Source organism: Zootoca vivipara, chromosome 11, assembly GCF_965207765.1.
Source record: "Zootoca vivipara chromosome 11, rZooViv2.hap1.1, whole genome shotgun sequence".
Classification (NCBI taxonomy): Eukaryota; Metazoa; Chordata; class Lepidosauria; order Squamata; family Lacertidae; genus Zootoca; species Zootoca vivipara.
Genome location: NC_142594.1, coordinates 36,189,825 through 36,213,710, shown reverse-complemented (window position 1 = coordinate 36,213,710; position 23,886 = coordinate 36,189,825). Strand labels below are relative to the sequence as shown.

The 23,886-nt window shown below is 40.9% G+C and overlaps 1 protein-coding gene across 1 annotated transcript in view; it reads right to left on the bottom strand.

Moving 5' to 3' along the window:
- Positions 1–324: 324 nt before the first annotated feature.
- Positions 325–23,886, bottom strand: part of PLXDC2 (plexin domain containing 2) — a 234,908-nt gene continuing 211,346 nt past the window's right edge. The window contains exons 10-14 of the mRNA XM_035130307.3: positions 20,686–20,746; positions 19,320–19,473; positions 18,281–18,319; positions 7,924–8,084; positions 325–2,185 (exon numbers count right to left, since the gene is read on the bottom strand). Of these exons, the coding sequence (XP_034986198.2) occupies positions 2,069–2,185; positions 7,924–8,084; positions 18,281–18,319; positions 19,320–19,473; positions 20,686–20,746 (532 nt within the window). The 3' untranslated portion in view covers positions 325–2,068. The remainder of the gene's footprint in view (positions 2,186–7,923; positions 8,085–18,280; positions 18,320–19,319; positions 19,474–20,685; positions 20,747–23,886) is intronic.

The window sequence follows — 23,886 nt, the reverse complement described above, 5'->3', positions numbered from 1 at the left end:
TTGCTCAGAAGGGAATGCAGCCCTTGGACTGGAAAAGTTTCCTCACCACTGATCTACTTGGCCCTCAGGTGAATAAACTTCTTGTTTCCTTCTCTACAATACAGCTGTCCACCCAGACCTGTCACTGGAAGAATGGGAGGCCCCTGCACAGAATGAGTTCTGGTTTGTTACCGGGAAATGGTAAAGTCCAGGAAAGGAAAACGACTGGCTTTTTAACAATCCTGTAGTTAAACCACTGCTTTCAGAAATGTCCCATCTTCTTCTGGATGACTAGTGGACACGCAGCAAAATGAATCCAACAGAGGAAATAATGAATACAGAAAATACAGTATTGTATTATTTACTGAAGGAAATAACAAGTAAAAATCATGGAGGTTTTGTTTCCCCCCCTTAAAAAAACCAGAACCATACAAGTATTGATGTGAAAATGTAAAGAACCGTGATATAAAGGTGCCACCTGAAAAGGTATCTGAACAACCTGAAACTACTATGATTCAAGTGCTGCTGCTCATATGGAAGGTGAAATTAATGAATGGGTTTCACAATGCAATAATGTCCATACAAAATCTGAATAGACATTTTAGTAGCTCAATATATATTGCCCCCTTTCCACCCAAAGGAATATTCCACTGGGAGTTTTCTTTAAAAAAATATTATCTTTCCCAGTCAGGGGAGGAAAGGGTTTTGTTGTTTAAGAAACCGTGGCTTCCAGAGGCAGGCAAAGTTATAGCACTGCAAATAAATGAACCCCTTTCCCTATACAACATAAAATCTTATTTTAATATTAAGGATTATTTTACAACTCAGTGGAAATATGCAGCAATGCAATATATTTCCATCGTCCGGATGGCAAAAAAGCACTCTTAACAGTCACAAGAGCCTGCCTTGTGTTAGCTATAAAAAAAATAGATTTATATATATATATATGTATTTATATATATATATGCATGTATGTATGTATGTAGCTACTATGTGCATTAAACAATACTTCTACATGAATCTGCAGGGATTGCAACACATTTAATGTTTGTCTTGGGGAGGGGTGCGGTGGAACCAATAGCACTGTTCTCAAGTGACCTGTGACAGAATGGTAAGAGTTAAAAATAGTAATAATTTTCTTTTGTGGGACACATCTACCACTTCTGTTTCAATCCACCTTTCAGGAGCATAAGCAATATCCCTGAAACTATCAGCTAAATACTAGGCGCGGTCACTCAAAACTGCGTCCCACTGAGCTCACTCCTAAGCGACTTACTCCCAAGCAAGCGTACCTGGCAGGGCTGACTCTGTCTCACTTTTGTGAAGATCAAAACTGAGTATTAGTCCAATTTCTCTGTATATTCCAGCAGGACAGCCCAATTTCACCATAGTGAAAAACCTTATCGCATTTTTTAAAAAATAAAAAACCCGACAACTCTCTAATGCTTTGTCAACTATAGAACTATAGTTGTGATCAAAACAATAATAATCACAGTTCATGGGATATAAGCCTACAGAATACAAGGAGGACTCTTGTTGTTTTCAGATGTATATCATGTTTCTGGACTTGGGTGGAGCTTATTTTATTTTCAGAAATGAAAATTGCATGACTCATGGAACTGGAGAAAACTGCTTAGCTATGTTATCTGCACCAGATTGATCTCACCAGCAGCCTTGTCAAACGAGGAGCATTGCCTCTGGGGCTGAAAGGATAGCCCTGGAATAAAAACACCGTCACTGCGCTGGATCAAGAAGGGAAGCACTGTTCTGAACTAAAGCTTTATATCCCGAATCGCTCTACATCTCCGATACCTAGAGAGCATGGCAATTGTGTTCATCATTCTCCTACTGTAGGTGTTTCTGAGGGGTGCTTCTGAAACATGGTATGGTGATTTGCTGTGAGGGGGGCAAAAAATATCTTTGAAAGGGTCATCGGGTATCCTAGACACATTTCCTCGGAGAAAGTTTATCCAGAACGCCCTTCTGTCTCTCTCGGGTTTACAGCAGCTTAGATTTCCATTTCTTTCATCAGAGGCAGAGTAAAGGTCTTACACCTGTAGGCCAGTACTGGTGATCTGCCTTAGAAATCCTAGCACTGCTCTGACACAATGAAGCCTTCCTTTTCACCAACAGGTTCCACTTCGGCATAGGCAGGGTGTCCAGAGCCTCTCCGAAATTTCATCGCAGGCCATCTGCTGGGGCGACGCTAGAAGAGTGAACACACAAACAAAGGCAGTCAGATTTTAGCAGGAGCTGTCCCTAGCTCTACATCATTGTTGGCCAAACTTGGGTCTCCAGCAGTTTGGGGGCTACAATTCCCATCATCCCTGACCACTGGTCCTGTTAGCTAGGGATTATGGGAGTTGTAGTTCAAAAACAGCTGGAGACTTAAGTTTGGCCAACACTGCTCTCCATAAATCTATGTAAAAATGTAGGGTCGGTTCCAGACCTAGGCCACATTCACACCACACATTTAAAGCGCCATCATACAGTAGTATGTGAAGGGTGCTGAGAGTTATTTGGAGACCCACTATTCCCCTCGCGGAGCTACAATTTTCAGAGTGGTTTAACCCTCTTCCCCCAGGGAACTGCGGAAATTGTAGTTCTGTGGGGGGAATAAGTGTCTCCAAACAACTCTCTGCATCCTTAAACTACTGTTCGTCGGGATATTAATCAATGGGACTTCAGTTAGTCATTATGACGATAGTTCTATGTAACTTGCCTGATGACACACAATCAAATGGATTCTAGAATTTCAGCAAAGCTGCCTGGAAATATTCACGTTCTTTGTGTAAACAACCATTTCTGATGTTGCAAATAAGAAATAAAAATAATCAGTTTATGTAAGATGGGATGCAGCTGTCATACAAGAAGCAGAAAACCCTGCAAGTTACTTTAAAGAAAATTGTCCAAAGTACATCTTTCCACTCCTTTCATGTGCGAGATGATGATTATTTTTTTTAAAAAAAATTGCTTCTGAAGTTTCCCATTAATAATAAAATAGGCAAACATTCAGGGGTGTCTAATTGTACCTGTCAAGCCATGAAACTTTGACAAGAGCTATTCTTAGTTCACTTGACTGAGCTACCGATCCAAACTCAAATATTTCAGCTATTAATTGATAATACAAATAAAAAGTTAATTGTCCTGGTGGGATTTGCAGCTCTTCAAACTCCTGCAGTCCAGGAGAAACCAAATTAATCTCTCATCATTTTTAGTCTTAGCAGCAGCTACTAAGCTTAGAAAGGGTAAAGGATGGGGAAGAAGTATATACAGTCATACCTCGGTTTAAGTACGCCTTGGTTTCACTATTTTCAGTTTAAGTACTCCACGGACCTGGAATGGATTAATCCACTTTCCATTACTTTCAATGGGAAAGGTTACAGGTAGGTAGCCAATGGGAAAGTTCACTTCAGGTTAAGTACTCTTCAGTTTAAGTACTCTGCGGACCGTCTGGAATGGATTAATCCACTTTCCATTACTTTCAATGGGAAAGTTTGCTTCAGGTTAAGTACGCTTCAGGTTAAGTACAGACTTCCAGAACCAATTGTGTTTGTAAACCGAGGTACCACTGTATTACAGACCTACTTCACAAACACTGATTAAATTTTATATACTGCATATGAATGGAATTTTTTTTTTAAAATTAAAATAGGTATCTACAGAAGATGTCTCTAGGACTGGAACTCCGGCTGGGTACTTTCTTCTTTTTCTTCAATGAGGTTCTTACTTCACACTAGCTGTTCAAATGGTAGCATTTCAGTTAATTGAAGATTAATTTGTTAAAGCTCAATGTGTTTTACACTTTTTCTTTTCATTTTCCCTGGGGCAGCCATGATGAACTGCTGAAATGGCCTTGGGACAATTATGACAAAATATTATCTACTTTATTCACACATATCTCTGTCAAACTAAATGTCCAGTCATATGTTTTTTGTAGTTCTCCTTATGATCTCTGCCCTGCATTGCAATGGTGGAATCTAGGGTTTCAAAATTGGTACCAAAGATGACAGAGGTAATCAGGAGCCAAACAAACCAAAAGTTTAAACCTGAGTGGAAGTGTTACCGAGTATACTTAGAAAAACATTGTTCCCAAACAAAATCCTTAATATGCTTTGATTAATTTTCGCAAATTAGATAACAGACAGATAACGTACATCATGTAAGATCAATGAACTAAAAGTTGAAAAAGGACACAGTTAAAAAGAAAAAGAAGAAGTAAGGATTCACAGTGAGGTGGAGGGAAGTCATCTCTAAAGACTTAAGATAGCAGTGTTATTTGATGTTGAGTTATTCTGGTTTTTCTTTATGTACCTTATTATGTTTTGAAGAATGAATGGAACAAGTGTACTAATAATCAAGCTCAATAAAGAATATTGGAGAGGAGGGGAAGAATCTTTAAAAAACCAAAACAAAGCTTGCTGAACTGAACTTTCCAACTAGATCAGCTTATTGCTTAAGTGTCCAGATGTCCTTAAAACAGAAATGAGCTATTTGTTATTTACCTTTTGAAAAACAAACCAGCCGGCTTCTCTCTTTGCTCAAATGAATACTGTAAGCACAACAGCAAACACACCACCAAGTGGGCAGAGAACACCAATCTAATTACAGTAAGATGATCTTTTGGATAGCCTTCTAACATCTAACAAAGATATCCCATGGTCTATTCAGATGTTAGCATCACTGAGTACTTGGGGGACTTGTGCAATGAGACTCTCACGTAAGTGAATATAGGATTGCAGCCACAGAATGTGCATGGCAAGCATGGCTGCAGAACACCCTTGTCTCCCAAACAATGAAAACAGTCAGTTAAGGTATTTATTTATGGTGAAAGTGTCACTAAAAACAATGGGAGGGGGAGTGTTATGTGCTTTTGTATGCTTGCGCAGCAAACTGCTGGGACTAAAAAAAAAAGAAAGTTCTGGATGCTGTGAGCAAGTAAGTAGTGGGAGAAATCTGTATTGCAAATGCCACAGGGAGATAAAGATTAGGGGATAAGTGATGAAGGAGAAGATTGGTGATAGAATAACTGAACAGATGTGCTCACTGGGGTTTAATGATTTCCACATATTGCGCAAGCACAGGAATATGGGTATATTGGCATTTAATGACTATTTCCCCCATGGCTCCTGATGAAACTGAGAAGCATATTGTTATGCTTTATAAGGAGCTATATAATTTTTTTATGTACACCAATAACGCTGAATATTTTACCTATTACAAGAATTCAGTTACAGCAATTACGAGTGCTGTGTATGCTCTGATTCAGTGTTAGTTTGCTGAGATTCTAAATAATCTCTTTATATGCATTTCCTTCCACGAGTTTATTCCACAATAAGCTCATAATGCCTGCGTTGGAGATCATTTCAGAAACATGTTGTTTTGTCCACCAATGCACACAGAAAGGGTGCCTGAAACTATTCTGCATGCTGAGAGGCTTGCCAAACCAGAAACATAACAATCTATCATGGGTGTGTGTGTTTCCATTACATTAAACATCTTTTTTTTTTGTTATTTGCTGCATGCAGAGAAATGTAAATTATGAGGGGCCTTTACTAGATTACGTGCAATTTTACTACCAATTTACTAAACAAGTCCTTGTGGTAACTTGCTACATTACAATATTTATTAAAGAAAGGGAAAATGGTAGTATTAGGGCTAAGCAAGCAAGCAAACAAACAAACATGTTTCATTTTCACTTTTGGGAACCACTGAGTCTTCTCTCCCCACCTCCATCAACAACCTCACAGTTCTGTCACTGTTGCTGGTCATGAAGCCTTGCCCCCTTTAAAGGAAGAGGGCTCTACAGACTGGTGAAAGAGCTGTGCAGATTCCAACGAGACATGTCTACTCAAAAGTAGTCTCATTTGAGTCTAAGGTTGTAGATTAATGCTCATATTGAAATCATTTGGCATTTGATTTGTTGATTTATTCATCCATCCATCCGCCTAGCAATGATGTTGGCGTTCCCATGATGAAATTGCATTGATGACGATCAGCACGCAGAATGGTCCAGTTGCTGTGGAGGTGGATTGCGTTGCTTATGTGAATTATTTCTACCTTCAGTTGAGCCCAGTGAGGCACAACCACTTTACCCACACGAGCAGAGTACAGGAACACTGAGAGCAGTGCTGTGTGGTACGAGAATATTCACTCCAATTCAGCAGCTTGTCTGGATGACAAGGCTTTTGTCTTCATACCTGTTCCTTGCATACAATTGTGCAGTGGATGCGTACTTCTGATTGCATAGCCAAGCATTAAATGAGTGACCAACATGTTGTTGTTGTTTAGTCGTTTAGTCATGTCCGACTCTTTGTGACCCCATGGACCAGAGCACGCCAGGCACTCCTGTCTTCCACTGCCTCCCGCAGTTTGGTCAGACTCATGTTGGTAGCTTCAAGAACACTGTCCAACCACCTCGTCCTCTGTCGTCCCCTTCTCCTTGTGCCCTCCATCTTTCCCAACATCAGGGTCTTTTCCAGGGAGTCTTCTCTTCTCATGAGGTGGCCAAAGTATTGGAGCCTCAGCTTCACGATCTGTCCTTCCAGTGAGCACTCAGGGCTGATTTCCTTCAGAATGGATAGGTTTGATCTTCTTGCAGTCCATGGGACTCTCAAGAGTCTCCTCCAGCACCATAATTCAAAAGCATCAATTTTTTGGCGATCAGCCTTTTTTATGGTCCAGCTCTCACTTCCATACATCACTACTGGGAAAACCATAGCTTTAACTATACGGACCTTTGTCGGCAAGGTGATGTCTCTGCTTTTTAAGATGCTGTCTAGGTTTGTCATTGCTTTTCTCCCAAGAAGCAGGCGTCTTTTAATTTCGTGACTGCTGTCAACATCTGCAGTGATCAAGGAGCCCAAGTAAAATATGTCACTGCCTCCATTTCTTCCCCTTCTATTTGCCAGGAGGTGATGGGACCAGTGGCCATGATCTGAGTAGCAAATCCACTGAATCACGTATCCACACAGGTGGCCATCTGCTTAGACACGCACATGCGAATTCAAACAGCAAAGGACTGAAATAGATAAATCTTCTCTTCTATACCTAGATGTGCTTCCACATACACTGGATGGTGCCTCTGCAAAAGACAACGGTCTGAAGACCCAGGACACAGCCCTATTGCTGAAGCTAAGCAGCAGCAGCAGCAGCAGCAGCAGCAGCAGAAGAGTTTGGATTTGATATCCCGCTTTATCACTACCCTAAGGAGTCTCAAAGCGGCTAACAATCTCCTTTCCCTTGCCTGCAAGAAACTCTGCCAGGAAGCCACACATATGCTGCTCTGACCTCTTGGAAAGAAGAGCAGGGTATAAATAATAAAGAAATGCAATTCCTACAGAAACCAGAAGTCATATGCATCACGTTGATGCCCACAGCCATGCCTGGAACGAGGCTACTGTCTACTTTCCTATAGGAACAGTGATACTTCAGTGTTTCCTTTTCAGAAGACACAGAAAATATGCAATAAAGGCACACTGAGTGAAGATGAATTATTTCTACCATTATTGATAATGGCATGTGTTATACTGATATTAACTAGTGTATCATGATGGCACCGTCACATTAATATGGTCAACTATTGCAAAGATGATTTGGAGACAGGGTTGGAGACAGACTACTTGACCTCAGAAATTTATTCAGCAAACAAGTCAGTGATTCTCCAGATCTGTCACTTAACACGTTGTTTTGGGGAAAAGGTCATGCTCAAGTTCGCTGCAGTTAAACTGGCTTGAGATACACTCCCTGCACGTTATCATACTGCCCAGCTAAAGGCCAAGCATTGTAAATCAAAGAAGAACAATAGCAACACGACAGGAAAAGACAAAAGCCAGTGCTTATCAGGACTCTGAGAATACTTCAGAGTTTCAGGAAGCAGACCAAGCCTCTGACCAGGCTATAGGTGGAAGGATTTGTTGATCTAGTATGACAAACACATCTCACCTCAATAAAGAAGAGACTGGCAGCTGACGTTGGATGGTGGTACATATAAACTGTCACAAGTATTGCCGCTGCTACAATCAGGACCAGTATGAAAATCCCAACAATTAAACCTGCGTGAAGAGTCCCACTTTTTCTCTCTGCTGCACTATCATCTGTTGAGGCTGTAAAAAAGAAGAAAGAACACCATAAAACCCCAACCCAAATGGATTGAACTTGGCAAGATTTCGTTTTGTTTCCCTCTCCCCCCCCCCACAACAAGGTTTTAGCCTAAGAAATCGAGGCGCCTCTTTTCCTGTGAGCTACATGCTCATATATTGACAATGAAAATGGACAATTTCCAAATGCTCTCTTTATTCCTAGCTCAATAAACAACATTAATATAGTTTAGGGAAATAAGATGAGTAAGGCGGAGGATGGGAACGGGACGTGATCAAGATGTAGAACTTGGGGCCACCCAAGGAAGCTAGATATGGAAAGAGGAGGGCAGACAAACAAAAGCACTTATTTACACAGTGCTCCTACAAAAGATAGTGATGGTCACCAACTTGGATAGCTTTAAAAGAGGATCAGACAAACTGATGGAGAATAAGCCAAATTCAATGGCTACTAGCCAGATTGCTATGTTGTATTTCTACTGTTGGAGGCAGTGTGCCTCTGAATGCCAGTTGCTGGGAATCACAAGTGGCCCTGCCCTTTTGCTAGTTGGCATCCCATACTATGGCTTCTGGTTGGCCCCTGTACGAACAGGATGCTGAGCCAAAGGGGCCTTTGGCCTGGTCCAGGAGGGCTTTCCATCTTTGTACCCGAAATGTAGGCATTCCAGCATTTCCAAATTAAGCCACATAATGAATCTACATTTTGTTGTCCCACTAATGTATGCACTGCTGCTTACCAACATACATTAATTGAATGCTGCAGGTCATCATCGCATCTTGCAAGCTTCCAAGTGACGAGCTATCACAAATCTTTCTGAGGAAGAGTCAATAAAATTGGGGAATTGCAGAGCATCATCTCCCAAACTTCTGTGCTACAGTGGAGCAGATGGGCATTAAATGGTCCTCAAATATTTTGATCGCAACAGAGCCTAAGTACCATATAAAAATGCTGCTGAAAGCCATCCCGTTGCTAAACTTTTATGGCAACACGTTCCATGTTGTAATACGTTGACAGTTGAGAAAGGGACAAATCAGAGCAAGTACCATCAACAGCAAAACCATCTTCCAAAAGCTAGCCAACCAGAACTCTGTTTAAAACTGATGCCATGAAGTTTAGTACTTTTAGCTAGTTTCTTGACATCTGGCTGCCGGTGGCAAAGAACAATTGTGGTTTTGGATGCTCTGGACATCTAATGGGATACTGAAAGCTTAATATTGGGTAGAATAGCCTGTTATGCCATAAATAATACACTGCATGGGCATTTGACCAACACTGCCAGATAAATAAGAGTCATCAAAAGAGGCCTGGAGTTCTGAATGAATATCGTTCAAACCCAGGAGTGCAACCCTATGATCCCTGGGAGGGGCTATATTGGCCACTACTCAGCTGGGAGCTGTATGCAATTGTGGCTCCCTGGTGAGCATACCTGAACGGTGCATGGGTTTTCAAGCTTATGTCTATCGCATTCAGAGCATGCCCTTAATACATTTTTAAACATTGCACTGGCACCAGGAGCTGCCGGCAGGGAAGGATGGTGGCATGCACCTGGCTTCATGGCATTGATGATGTTGCAGATTATTGAGAAGAAAGCGGGAAGCGAGGTTGGTGCTGCACTAATGGAACAAATCTGGTTCACCCATCAGGGTGTTCTTCTCCCACCTGGTAAGCTACAGTGATGTTGCCGCCCGGAGGCCACATGCACAACAATGCCACTCCAGGTTGGCTGCTCTTGATTGACACCTGCTTTCCAGAGTCTTGCTTGCGGCCATGGCTTTATTTGAGAATGGGCTACACAGCAGGCATGACCACAGCAGTACTGTGTGAAAGCACCCTCTTCTAATCCAAATCAGGCGGACCACAGACACCTGGATGCTAAAACTTGGGAGATTGGCACTACCCAAGTGGAATTTGTCAGCAGAGCTGCCTTTAGTTTTTCAAACTGAAGGGCTGAATTTTTTTTACTTTCGCTTCCCAAATGAAGTTCTCAAGACAAGTGTCCCATTTCCTTGTTTAGAAGGGCAACTTCTGACAAAGCATGGTGGACTCCTGTATTTAACTTCTGCTTTTTGAAGTTTTAGGATCTGTTGAATCAATCATTTCATTCGCATGCTGTCTTTCAAAGGTGAAAACCATGCTCAAGGCAGCTTACAACATAAAAAAAAAAAAATTACGTATCTACAAGCATAACAAAAGTAGTAATAAACAATAAGCCAAACAACAAAAAGTACACAACCAAACTGAATGATTTCCACATAAATCACTGGATACAAAATAAAGAGACAAAATAATAATAATCAACAACAGCAACCCCCTCAACAATACCCTAGCCCCTGCCTACCCGCACCTGCTTACTGCTATTCTCTTAGACGATTCCATAACTGATGGATAAATAGATTTTTTTTTTAATTGAGTTGTTGCTGTTGTTATGTTGTTTTATAGTATGTTGGGAAATGTTTTGGGATTCTTTTGCAAGAGAATGGTCTCTAAACGTTTTGTTAGTAATAATTTTTGCTGTTTTTGTGCTGCCTGGAGTAACACCCCCTGACAGACAGGTCACCACCAGAAATGAGGGGCCTGAGGCAGCAACACTAGCCTGTCACTGTAAAGATCTTAACAATGGGGTATGGAAGCAGTCCATTTGTGGGATATTTCTGATTCCCACCAATAAGGAGCTACTAAATAGTCCCAAACAAGGAGACTGACACATTTTCAAAGAGTTCACAATTTGCAGTCCAAACCTTCCCGTGGCACCGGTATGTGTGAGTTAAACTTCTTCACAGTAGAGACAAGCAAAGCTCTCTTAATAAGAGATTCAGGCCACAGACATCTTAGATAATGCCGGATTTCAACAAAACCACAAGCTAAGAGAGTAAGAACCATAAAAACTAATCCTATCCATTTGATATTCATACAGTGTTTAGCATCCAGGTTTGAAAATGAGAATTCTGTCACTTCCAGACAATACATATGCCAACATCTTGTCAGTATTTCTGCCAGCCTCCGCTTATGAAGCGCTCCATGGATATTGGACAAAGGGATCAGCATGCCAAATGCAAAAGGAACGTGAGGTACGTGTATGTGCGTGATTTTTAAGTGTCAAACGGTATACAAACCAATGATCTGCAAAACCGAAGTCACATAAATTGATGACCTCAAGGTTAAAATGCAAAAGGGAAATCGTTTTTACTCTGTTTGCACATTCAACTTTGAAATACTTTTCACTGGCAGAGATAGCACCGGACTGTTTCCTTACGAAGTGATGGAAAAGAAGGGAAGGAAGAAGAAACATCAGAGCCTTTCACAGGTGAAAATATTGTATTACGTTAACCATAGCTTATCTGATGTTGCCAGGACAATGGAACCCTGCTTGGCTTCTTGACACTCCTCTCCTCACCATCTCTGCAAAGTTCATTTGCAATTAAGGTGACCACAAGAGAGTGAACTTTAAGTCTCTGACTGCTTTTGATGAAAGCGCTGGTGCTGTGCTGTTTTTGCTGTAATTATTTGTATTGTTTTAATATATTTTTCCTTTCTCTCTCATTCAATGTTCAATTGCTTTTTAAAATTGTTTTTCTTCTATGTTTTTAGCTGTTCTTATTTTTATTCGTAAGCTACCTCCAGTCAGGGAAATAGATGGGGTATTAATAAATACATAATAATACCAATAACAACACAATGTTGGCATACATTATTGGCAACATCTGATACATAGCAAAATGCCCAGGAACTCTATAAACAGGTAAGTTGCCTTTTTATTACATACACAGGGAAATGAATGTCTGGACAACTTTCCAGATTCAGCTACTAGCAACTGCAGTTGAAGGATCTCAGGTAGCAAGAAAATGAAATAATTCTACCTGAAGACCAAAGTAAACAGGATGCTAAAGCTAAAGGAGTCAGTGTAGCTATGAGACTCCAGAGGAGAATTATAAAACCTTTTTCTTTGTACTATTTCACAATCTAAACTGTTCCCCCTGTATTCCCCCACTAAAGATGAAATTACAGTTTGGAGGAGAGGGTTAGATCAGGAAAACAGCACTGGGTGAAAAGGTCCACACCCACCCACCAGATCCCTCAGTGATGGGATTTCCACCCCCTTCTGCTTTTAACTTTAAGAAGACAAACAAGCAGGGTATCCAGTAATGGATTTCCCTTCTGCCTGTAATATGGGGCTGAAAATATCCTAGTGCTTTATTTTTCCATGGAATATTTTCAATTTCAAAAGGTTTTTTAGTGATAATGAATGGATGCCCATTGCAAGCACATTATTGTGCAAGTTTGGAAGTTTCAAAGTTTTTACATTTGTTTACTCCAGGGGTAACCAAACTAAGGCCTGGGGGCCGGATGCAGCCCAATCACCTTCTAAATCCGGCCCACGGATAGTCTGGGAATCAGCATGTTTTTACATGAGTAGAATGTGTCCTTTTATGTAAAATGCATCTCTGGGTTATTTGTGGGGCATAGGAATTCGTTCCAAAAAAAAAATTCAAACTATAGTCCGGCCCCCCACAAGGTCTGAGGAACAGTGGACTGGCCCCCTGCTGAAAAAGTTTGCTGACCCCTGGTTTACTCCATACAAGTAAAATAAACATGCTAAATTAGATCACTCTCCAGGGCAATACATTTTTAATGATGCAAACTGGGAGTTTTTCTTATGCAAATCACCCTATACAAATAACCCAAATTTGCATGGGAAAATTATAATTCAAAATTCTCTGGAAAAACCACTTCCCTGCTTTTGTCAATCCCCTGCTGTCTCACTTTAGATGACAGAAAACACCAACAGGCTCCACAGTTATAAACCAGATTGCATCCTGCGGACATTCTGAAATCAGTTGTAGAATGAATGAAATGAATCCACTATCATTCTGAGTCTCTGTCTTTTCTCCATTATAAGATCCCAGCCCCCCAAAATGCAGCAGTAATGTTGCATGGATCTCACTGAGCATTAGCTTACAAAGCAAGATCAGAAAGCAACAAAGTATTATCCAAAGAATTCTCCTTCTATGAACCAAATGAAAATTAAATTGCAATCCTCAGGTCATTTACCCAGGAATAATTCTCTCTGGAATCACAATAATTGCTGCAGAACTAAGTGATTTGCAGACAACATCTCAATTCCTTTTGGGATTACAAATTCTAAAAGAGTAAATTGATCAAGGAGACATCTTTTATTTGACCTGCATATGCAGACTTTTGAATGCAACAGAGATCTTCTGTTGGCGTTCAGCATATTCTCAATCCTAGAGGCTGTTCTGATGCAACACAAGTTTAGATTCAATGGCAGTCATTTTCCACCTTGCCATTTATATAACCGCTTTTCAAAGCAAAATAAGATTTTGGAATCCAGCATGGAGAAAAAAAGTTACATTCCCATCACTTAAGGAAACAAACAGTAGTGATTTGAATAATTTCTTTGTTTAATTTCTGCATTAATCTGAACATTTTCAGCAGTCACAAACGGTGCTTAGTGAAGCAGGGGGCTGGGAAAAATCTGGAGCAAATCCAGGCATTTTATACCAACGCACTTTTGAGCAAACTCCAAAACCCCATGAAACAAGCTGAAGTGAAAGCAATTTATCAGAGTGACTAGATTAAATTTCCTCAAAGTAAAGATTATTAATCTGGGAAGCTGCTTTCCCAGGATGAATGACTTCAGCACTTTTCTCTTCCGGCAGAGAATTTAAACAAGCCCTTTGTTAAGAGAGAAAGAAGCAGAAAACACCCAGCTCATCATTCCTTGAAACAAATAGCACCACTTCCCTGAGAACCTCACCATGAAAAAGCACTGAAACCTAGCCATACCAAAATAGAAAATGCTTGAGAATAAACAAAGCGATTTTATGGCACACACACACATATATTTTACAAGTTTTTGTTATTTTTAGCACAGTTACCAAGACTGCTGATAGCACTGGCAGTGAAAAATGGTTGAGATGAGCCAGTCTGTTTCAAAAAGTGATAGATGTTCATTCAACAGTCATGCAATGTACTGGAGAGCCAGTTTGGTATAGTGGTTAGGTTGCTGGACCAGGACTTTGGGAGGGCTGAGTTCAAATCCCCACTAAGCCACGAGGCTTAGAATTGTGAGTGTAGCATGAGGAGGAGGGGAACCTCGAGCTCATTGAAGGAAAGGTGTATGTAATAATATGTAAAAACATTTACCACTCCACCTTTCAGGAGGGTTGGGGCTGGATTTTGAACCATTCAATTATCCATCGAGGGCTCTCCTCTTCCTTTTCCTCTTGTGCATGGCTTTGATTGTCTCTTGGTTCAGAAGTGCATGCAAATGGGTTGCTTGTGCACAGATCTGATTACAACGGAAGGTTTGGGTAATTCTCCTACAGATGCAGCTGATTACGGAGTCTGATTTCAAAAGGGTATATAGCATTTTCAGAAGAAATAATCTTGTTGCTCATATGAATATAGGTCCAGTAATTAACACTTTTTTGAGATAAAGGAATTAGGTGCCAGAAAATAGTTTTTGGAATACAGAAGCGGGCGCAGTTAAGAATCAGCAATCAGGAGAGTGATGAAATGAACAAAAGGAGGGAAAGCAGGGATCTGGGATGATGCCAGTAGGAAGGGTGAACAACATGAGAAGATGGCAATGAGACCAGGAAGCAGTAGTGGGCAATGTGGTGGAGCAAAGTTACTAAACCGACCTCCTGGAATTACTGACACTACTTTTCTGACAATACTTTTCAAGGTTTTACATTTTCAGAGGGAGCAACAGATGCTTTAGAAGTATTGCAGATAAGAGAAGCTATTACTAAACTTTAGCACATGTTCTTGCTTGAAATTTCACTTTTTAAAAGTCGGGGCAGAAGGTTTAAAGAGGTTGAAAAATCTTCCAAGGTAGGAATTTTCAGCAGGGGTGAACCAATCTGTCAGTTTGGGGTTCTCCTTCTTCCAAGCTTAAATTCAGTTCACCAGATTTCCACATTTTTTTGCAATTAAAAAGAAGTCCTCACAAAAATTCAACAGCATTTAAAAAGTGCACCTCTTCTAAAATACACATTTTTTGTATGCAGTTTTGCCTAACATACACATTTCTGAAAGTAATGTATCCTAATGTTGTTTTCACATATACATGCATTTTAATACACATTGTCCCCATATAGGTGCAATTTTGGTCCACATGTTTTTGGGCTGGAGAACTGCATTGCAAAATTCAGAGAAGTGTGAATTTAAGAGGATAGCTTCTTTCTCAGTTCATGTATTGCTTCCGGAAGTGCAAACTAAATAGATTTGCATTAAAAGACAAAGTGAATTTCTCCCTCACCCCTTTTTAGGGCAGACCCAGACAGAACTGCTTTGCTGCCTCTACCAATCAACATTTACAATATTCCCAAAAAGCTGAGCTGGAGGACATATAGTGAGACAGACTGTACCTTAAAAAGACAACACACAGCTGGATAAACTGTATTTCGAAGAGGCAAAGAGAAGCCAATAAAAGCAATGGGGAATTTACAACGAGAGACGATTCAGTGTTCCCACGGGGGTTTAATGCTTTTAATTACAGGTGATTTCCCCATAAATATAAAATAAAATAAATTTAAAAGGTCAGAATAGTTTGACCTAAGCCAGCAGTAAGATTTAAAATGTAATTAAGTCACCATGTGATAAATTATGCCCTTAAGTGTTACAGTGTGAAAGGAATGGCAGGATTATTAAGAATCCTTTGCTTGTTTCTAATCAAGTATTGACTGTGGCGCCCCAAAGGAGCCCAAGTAACGACAGAGCCTCATTGATCAGATATAACTCGCTTCTCCAATTCGATAAGAGTTTAATAGAGGATCTTATTTTGGGAAAGCTGATGGCTTTTTATTTGTCTGGCTTGGGATTGTCTGAACTGCCTGAAAGGCTATCAAAGCATAGCTAGGGAAGTTTTATCAGCCTAATCTGAGAGCTAGGATAAAAAGCGGCGCATAATTGAGGGTGTACCATGAGCAGAGCTCCCAATTTAAAAGGTAGCAGTTAGAATTTGGTTCTTCCTTCCCATTTTGTTTGTTTGTTTCAAGCCGTACTAGGAAGAAACCAACAGCCTTAAGCAAAGAGGGCTCTCTACATAACTACTGCTTTTACAAGACTTTCCATGCTGAAGCGCCCCACAGACATTCAGAGAAAACTCAGGTCGTAAACAAGCTGAGTAAAGACTGACTGGGGCGGGAGGGAATCAAGTGCTTCTAAGCTGAGTTGCATGATTACAATAATCATGAGAAGTCAGCCATCCACAGACTTGAAATTCCATGCTGCATAATGTAGAGTTTTACAGGTCGTCACTGGAGGCAAGCAAACCAGCCCTTTTGCCCACACGCTTCTAGCAAAAGCTGAGGCCATGGAAATAGCCTACTCAGAAATCTAATCTCATATATCATCACTATATGTACTTGGTTTGCTTTTGCTGTGATTTCTTCCTTTGGGGAAAAGGAAGTCCATAACAGGAAAAGATCTATTGCTGTTTTCTGTTAAAACAACAACAACACATGACTGCTTTCCAGTATTATAAATTGCATGCAGCAACTCTTCTTTAGACCTGGAAAGCCACAATCAGAACATACTGAGTGTTGAACACTCTGACCTTTGCTGTGAAATGTGCTAGAAATGCAGCGCAGATGAGAAGCAATTAAGGGCTGATTTGCTCTGTCTTCAGAAAAGGGAAGGAAAAAAAACACACTTCCGAAGCATGGTTACCAGCAGAATACAAACAACATGACTTAAAAAATAAACAATGAAATGAAAAGGAAATGAAAGAATTACTGACTCCCAAAGGATCCTTGACATTCTGAAACACAGAATTAATTGTGGTTGACTGATGAAGAGCTACAGTCCATCAATAGGGATGAGAGGGTTGTTGCTGGCTGATCAATGTTATTATTCTGCCCCAAATTTCCTCTATAGTGCCAGGAGTTGAGCAATTTGGTCTTCTCTGCCTTCCTAAGCAGACAGGTCCTGGACACAGAAGTAGTTTGCAAGTGAAATGGGTTTTGCACTAGGAACATCAGAGGCACATGCTTGAACAGTTAGAATAGACCTCTGTGAGCATATGAACACAGGGAATGAGCACTTAACTTTTGGGAGTATGCAAGAATGTGAAATGCATTAACAAGATACCTTGGGTGGGAAGGAGATTCTTAAGAGACAGTGATCTTTTAAGGAACCAGGCAGAAGAAAGGGTAACTAACTGCATAGCTGCCAAGTACCCCGTTTTCCCCGGGAAACCCCCCGTTTTTACTTACCTTTTCCCTGTGGTCCCCCGTATCACTTCGTCTCCCGTTTTTCTCCGTTATTTTCTCCTGCCGATGGCCATTTTTTTCCTTTCTGATTTGCCCTTCTATGGGCACCAAAAATGGCCGTCGCCGGCTTCAAAAGTCGAATCTACGCATGTCCGGAAGTGCATAGACGCGACTTCCGGTATCGGCGGCGGCCATTTTTGGTGCCCATAGATGGGCGGAGCGACACGGGAAGTTGCGTCGACACACTTCCTGACATGCGTAGAAGCGACTTTTGAAGCCGGCGGCAGCCATTTTTGGTGCCCATAGAAGGGCAAAACGACACCGGAAGTTACGTCGCCGCAACTTCCGGTGTCACATGGCTGCTGGTCCCGGATTCTGCAGTCCGGGACATGGAAGGTAAGAACTAACTGTGGTAGACAGAATTCTGGAACCTTTATGAGTTCATCAGGTCTGAGCTTAGGCCAGGGATGAGACCATCCAGATGTTGATGGACTCTTGAATCCCATCACCCCTATGCGGCCTGGGGCTAATGGTAGTCGCCATCCTTGGCCTCAACCAAAACTAAGTCATGGACACATGACTGACAAAATTAGTTTCCTTTCTCTATTAGAATGTATTTTCCTACATCTACTGTACAGTACCTTTGTTTTCCTAGTTAGGCAAAGCAGAGCATATATTCCATAAATCAATAAACCAGTGTAAAGTATGTTTGACTAATTGGGGAAATTAATTATGTATTTAATAATGTCAATAATGTCAAAACATATTGTGTACTCTCCTAGATTGTCTTCCATAGTATTGTGGCACACACACACACACACACACACACACACACACACACACACACAAAAGGCAAGTGACTTCTCCTGTGGGTTCAGGACAAGGCTTTCTCTGAGACAGATTTATGTGGTTCCATGGAATGTAGCTGACATTATTTGAACACAAAGATTAGCTGCTCTTACCTCCATTATCTTTTAGGTGTAGAGCTATCTTGGTATCATCTACAAAAAGAAAATCAAAGCTATTAGAGCACAGAACTTTGCATTAAAATCTGATATAATGCTTTATTTTTGATTGTTATTATTTCCAGTTTACCTTTGGCATTCTACTTGGTCCCACATTCACAATACGGTAGGTTGTGCACCTCAGTAATTTCAGAGCATTTCTGTACTACAAATATACCATAATTTGGCATTCTCCAGTTTTTTGAAGCAACTAAGGATTCTTGACATTAAGAGGAGCTGGTGTTGTGCTCTACAGTCTCAAATTCCCCAAATGAGGGGTGCTAAGAACTTGTAACATGACTTGGGAATTCAAAAGTTATTTTGATTAAACTAATGTAATTTAGTTTTGCCTTGTAAGTAAACTATGTGCAGAATTGCATGGAAATCATTAAAAATTATTGCCGAGTGCTTGCAGTTGTTGTTATTTTAACATTACCTGTCTTTTTCAGAAGGCAAAAGAAAAATTCTTTGTTTTTCCAAAAGTAGTTTATGTGCTTCTTCATCAAAAATATACTCACAGAGCTAAATTTTGACCAATCACACAAAATAATAGCAGTTTTGAATTCCTCACACCAAAAAACCATTATTTTTAAGATCTCTCAATGAAGAAATGTCCAAAAGTTAACTTTCACCCTGACCCCCTAAAATGACATGCCCTGCGTGACGCCAGAATGTTATTGTTACCTTTGTACCGTAGGGTGCTTTCCTCCCACACTCCCACAGCCCTCTCTAGCCTCCGTTCAGGCAAGCAAGAGGGTTGACCAGAGTTCGAGGACAGAACCCCTCAAGGCGGGTGCAAAGTGGAGATGCTGCAGGGTGTGTCACATGAAGCATTCCATGGGCCAGAGAGAGAGGCCAGGAGGTCTGCATTGGTTTGTAGTATCTTTGGATCAGAATCATTACGCGAGGATTGCTTCCCCCCAATGTGCCGATGTCAGACGGGGTTTTTGCCCTAGGAAGCTTAGCGCAACAGAAAACACCATCCAGTTTAAGTTACCTTCTGTGGGTAGGCTAGTTGGCAGATGGGATGTCGTGACTCCTTTGGTAGTGGTTAAAACTCTGAATCTCATTGTTGTCTGCTGGATAGCGGTAGTGGTATGAAGAGGAATTTGCGTTGTGTCTACATTCTTCTCACAAATCTTATCTTTAGACTACAGAGCGGGGAGTTGGGGGGGAGGGGAAACACAAACAAGAAAGGAGAAAATTGGTTCTCAATGAAGGCCATTTGTCTCTGATCTCCAGACATCTAAAGCAAGCACAAAATGTCAGACGGGAGTGAGTGAAAATGGAAACCTTAAATCAAGACTTATTTTTTTAAAAAAATAAAGACAGAATACTCTCTGCCTTGATTAAAAAGAGGGGAAAAAAGGAAAGAGGCAGTGTGGAAATCTGTAAGAAGGGTGAGGATGAATTGCAGTGACCAAGTTGGAGGAGGGAAGGATCTCTGGGCACGCTCAAATTCTCTGCTTTGCTGGGAATGCTGATTTGTCATGGAAGGGACACATACATTAGTGGCTGTTGCACCACACCAGGCATCCTCAAACTCGGCCCTCCAGATGTTTTGGGACTACAACTCCCATCATCCCTGAGCACTGGTCCTGTTAGCAAGGGATGATGGGAGTTGTAGTCCCAAAACGTCTGGAGGGCCGAGTTTGCCTATGCCTGCACTACACAATTGCCTTCATCCCTGAACATTGTTGATACCGGTAGTAGGGTCCCATGCTGGCTACCCCTATTTGTCATCATTACTTCACATGCTCCAAAGCGCAGACCTAGGCGTTCCAAACATAATCCAGGGCTAGTCCCCAGCGTGACCTGACATAACAAGACCATCAGTATCTACAAAACAATCGGCAGGCTAGTGCTTTGCTACCAAGTACCAAAACTTTGTTACTGCCCAGCACTTATAGCACACCTCATATTTTCCCGTACCATGAATAACTAATAAAAGGAAACATTGCTAAATCTTTTTAAAAAACCCAAAAACCTACTCATCATCTTTAAATGTCATTAACAGCTATTCTAGCATGCGTTCCCAAATGACAAGGTGGTTATGCATGGATAATACTCAGCATCCATGCCCAAAAGATGCTGTTCGGGAATGTGAGGGAGAAGCACACTTATAACCAGCATCAGGTGCTCATGGCAATAGTGATGGAGCAGATGTTCAGCTGTCAACCTTGATTATCTCCAGGGGAAGCTGATCCCCCAAATTCTCCTTTCAACATTGGTTAGCAGGGGACAGTTGTATCTCTGGATCAGGGCCATAATCTCAGGTTTGTTTGTTTGTTTATTTATTTATTTATTGCCCCAGCTGTTCACAATTTTTTTAAAAAATTAAATATGGGATGTTGAAACATTACCTCGTCAGGGCATCCACCATCTACCCAGTCTTGCCGATGACGATCAAATCCACTGGAACATCTTTAAACGATGGTAAGGGATTAAAGTGATCCGGATGCAAATGAAAAATAGATTGGTTAGATAAAGAGGGAAGGGGGGAGGGGAAAAGTAAGTCTTTTACTGTTAAACCTTTATGATCAACAGAGTATTCACATCATTTAGGATGATATTCCGAGTCAAAATGATTAATTCTCTCTATAAGGAACTACTTTTCACGATTAGACAATTTGACATGTCAGTGTCTTTTTGCTATGGGTAGTTAATTGTTTCATTTTACTATGCAGCAGGAGATTAAGGTTTGATCTCAAGCCTGTGGATTTAAGCCAATTTAATTTATTCTGTCCAGCATTTCCCCTTCATTTTGTATAAAGCCATACTACAAAGAACACACTTACTAAGCAATACGGCTCTGTTTCATCATACTAGGCGATCAGAGATATCAAGGATTCCATAAATGTCTGATCAGTGTATGCCAGGTTTTAGGCAAGAAGCCATCCAAAACAGTCTCAAAAGCAACTTTTGAAGAAATTCTTTCCTTGAACATTCCATTTTTTTATTGCAAAGACGTGGGATGCCCATAAACTTTTACCCTAATTAACTGAAAATTAATGAGGTTGGCACCAAATTATAGTGTATGATATACAATGAGTGCATTTTCAAAGCAGCTGGTAGAATTATGCTTTAATTATTCCCAGGGAGCATCCAACAGCACAAGAATTGTCATTAATTGTTTTAAGGTGGCTTGAGATCTTGAATCTGAAAGTGCTGCAACTATGTAACTTATTAAGATGTGGAATAATCAAGCTCAACTTATACAGTGGTACCTCGCAAGACGAATGCCCTGCAAGACGAATTTTCACAAGACGAATGTGTCTTGCAATCTGATGGTGACTTGCAAGACGAATTCGTTTTGCGAAAAAGTCATATTGCGAATCGCGGTTTCCCATAGGAATGCACTGGAATTTAATTAATGCGTTCCTATGGGCAAAAAAAAAGAAATTTCAATGCATTCCTATGGGAAACCGCGATTCGCAAGGCAAATTTTTCACAAAACGAATTGACTTGCGGAACAAATTAAATTAGTCTTGTGAGGCACCACTGTACATGAGATGTTGCTCAACTATAGAAATCAACCCAGTGCTATATTGAGAGAAATTATTCAACGCTTGCATTTTTTTTAAAAAAAATAACAAAAGCAACCATGGCTTGTTGTAAGCCACAAAAACTGGCTCACACCTTAACATTCAGCTGAGAGTCTTTGATGAATATGAAACTAAACTAGGCAGAAGTCCTGCACGGGGGGGGGGGGGGGAGAGAAAGGGAAGAGGCAGTGTGTGGAGATGTGTGCACATGGTGTTAGACCACGGTTTAGTGTGCAATCTTATGCACACTTACCAGGAAGTTAAGTCCATTGCACAAACCAAGGCAGCTTTCTGCACTACTGAAGCAGGAAACCTTTGTCTATATACTGCATGAGAGGAACTGAAATAATTCCTGGCCAAAGCATGTGGAACAAGCAAGTTATCTGGATTACTTTGCCCTAAGGAACTTGAAAGACCTAAGGGCACTGCTTATTTGACACTGGTGAGCCTAAAAAGCCTTACTGAAAAGCTGCATTATCAGAAGCGATAGATTTGGCTCCAAGTGAAGCGATCTGCAAAATGCTTCCAAGGCATATGTCAGAGAACCATCCGTCACGGAGCATATAATCATTGTTGCATCCCCAAATTACGACTCTGTAAGCTATCATTACAATGTATTTCCTGCTTAGAACACAACATTTAATAAGCCTTTCATTTACTGGCACAGCGATAATTCCCCACTGCCATGAAAACACCATGGTAGATTTGATTAGTTATGCCATTTGTACCATCTGTCAACACAGCCGTTTTATAACAACTTCATTCTCAAAGGATGACCCAAGCCTGCTCCTGGAGAAGCAATTAACAGACCACATTTGAGGACAGGGGAACAAGGGCCTTATTTGAAGGGGACGGGGGGGGGGGGGCTGGAACCTGAGGATTCTCTGCTTCTCTTGTTTACATGGAACACAGAAATGTGATGTTAGGAGTTGCAGTGGGATGTTAAGAGATGTTTACAGACATAATGGTGATGGTTTGATTTGGCTAGTGGCTCTTGATAGGGAACCACAGGGGACAGAGCAGATTTATTCCAGGGTAGTGAATGTAAGAGACAGAAAGAAGCAGTAAACATCTTGAGGTCTCCTAGGAGGTCATTTGTCCCTGTTTTTGGCACAGAAAAATAAGGCCGAGTGTTTATTTACTATGCCACCTGAAAGTTGTTTTAAAAATAAATAAAAATCTTCCCCTTTTATAATGGTCAAAAGAGAGAAGGAAAAAAACTACCAGCATCTTTATAAGTTTCTGCATAATGGGATGGATTCAGCATGTTTCATCTGAGAATGTTTCCTGCCCACCAAAGAGCTGTCAAGGGCAAAGGGGCGCTGCCAGGAAAAATGTGGCAACCCTCATTTAGACAACACAGCCAGAAACAACTTGCAAAAAGGGTCAGTAGTGGGGCAGGAGACCCATGGCTTGGACCCCCAGGGCCATCTCTTTATAACAGCCATGGTCTGCCAGCAACAGAGAAATGAAAAGATTCTAAACAGAACTGTTGACTTTAGACCAGGAGAGAGACTAAAGGCTGGGAAGTGGCATGTACTGTCTCAGAATTTGTTAGTTTGCAACAATATGTGAACAGACTTCAGGGTATGCTGAGGCCTGTACATATTTTTGTGGTTGGAAAAGTGGGTGAAGGATTAAGTGTATTGAAGAGGGATGTATTTTTTGAACATCGTTCAAATCAAATGCTCAGCTGAGTCCACAACGAATCTTGTTCCACAGGAAGAGGTATTTTTAAAGTCTGGGAACTGTTCTCAATGGTATGCATGTCTGCTCAGAAGCTGGTCTCATTGATTTCAAGGTAATCCCAGGTAAATGAACTGAAACGATAATACTAGCAAATTCGAACTAATGATTTATCAGAAGGAGGGTAAAAAGGGTATCAAATAAAATATAATTTCTAAAAATGCTAGTGTTCAGCACTAAATGTGAAGACACTAAAAAGTAGACAGCATCACTCTGTCCTGTAGGCCAGATTTAAAAGGTGTGTCTTCACACCCCACCTAAAATTCGGTAAGG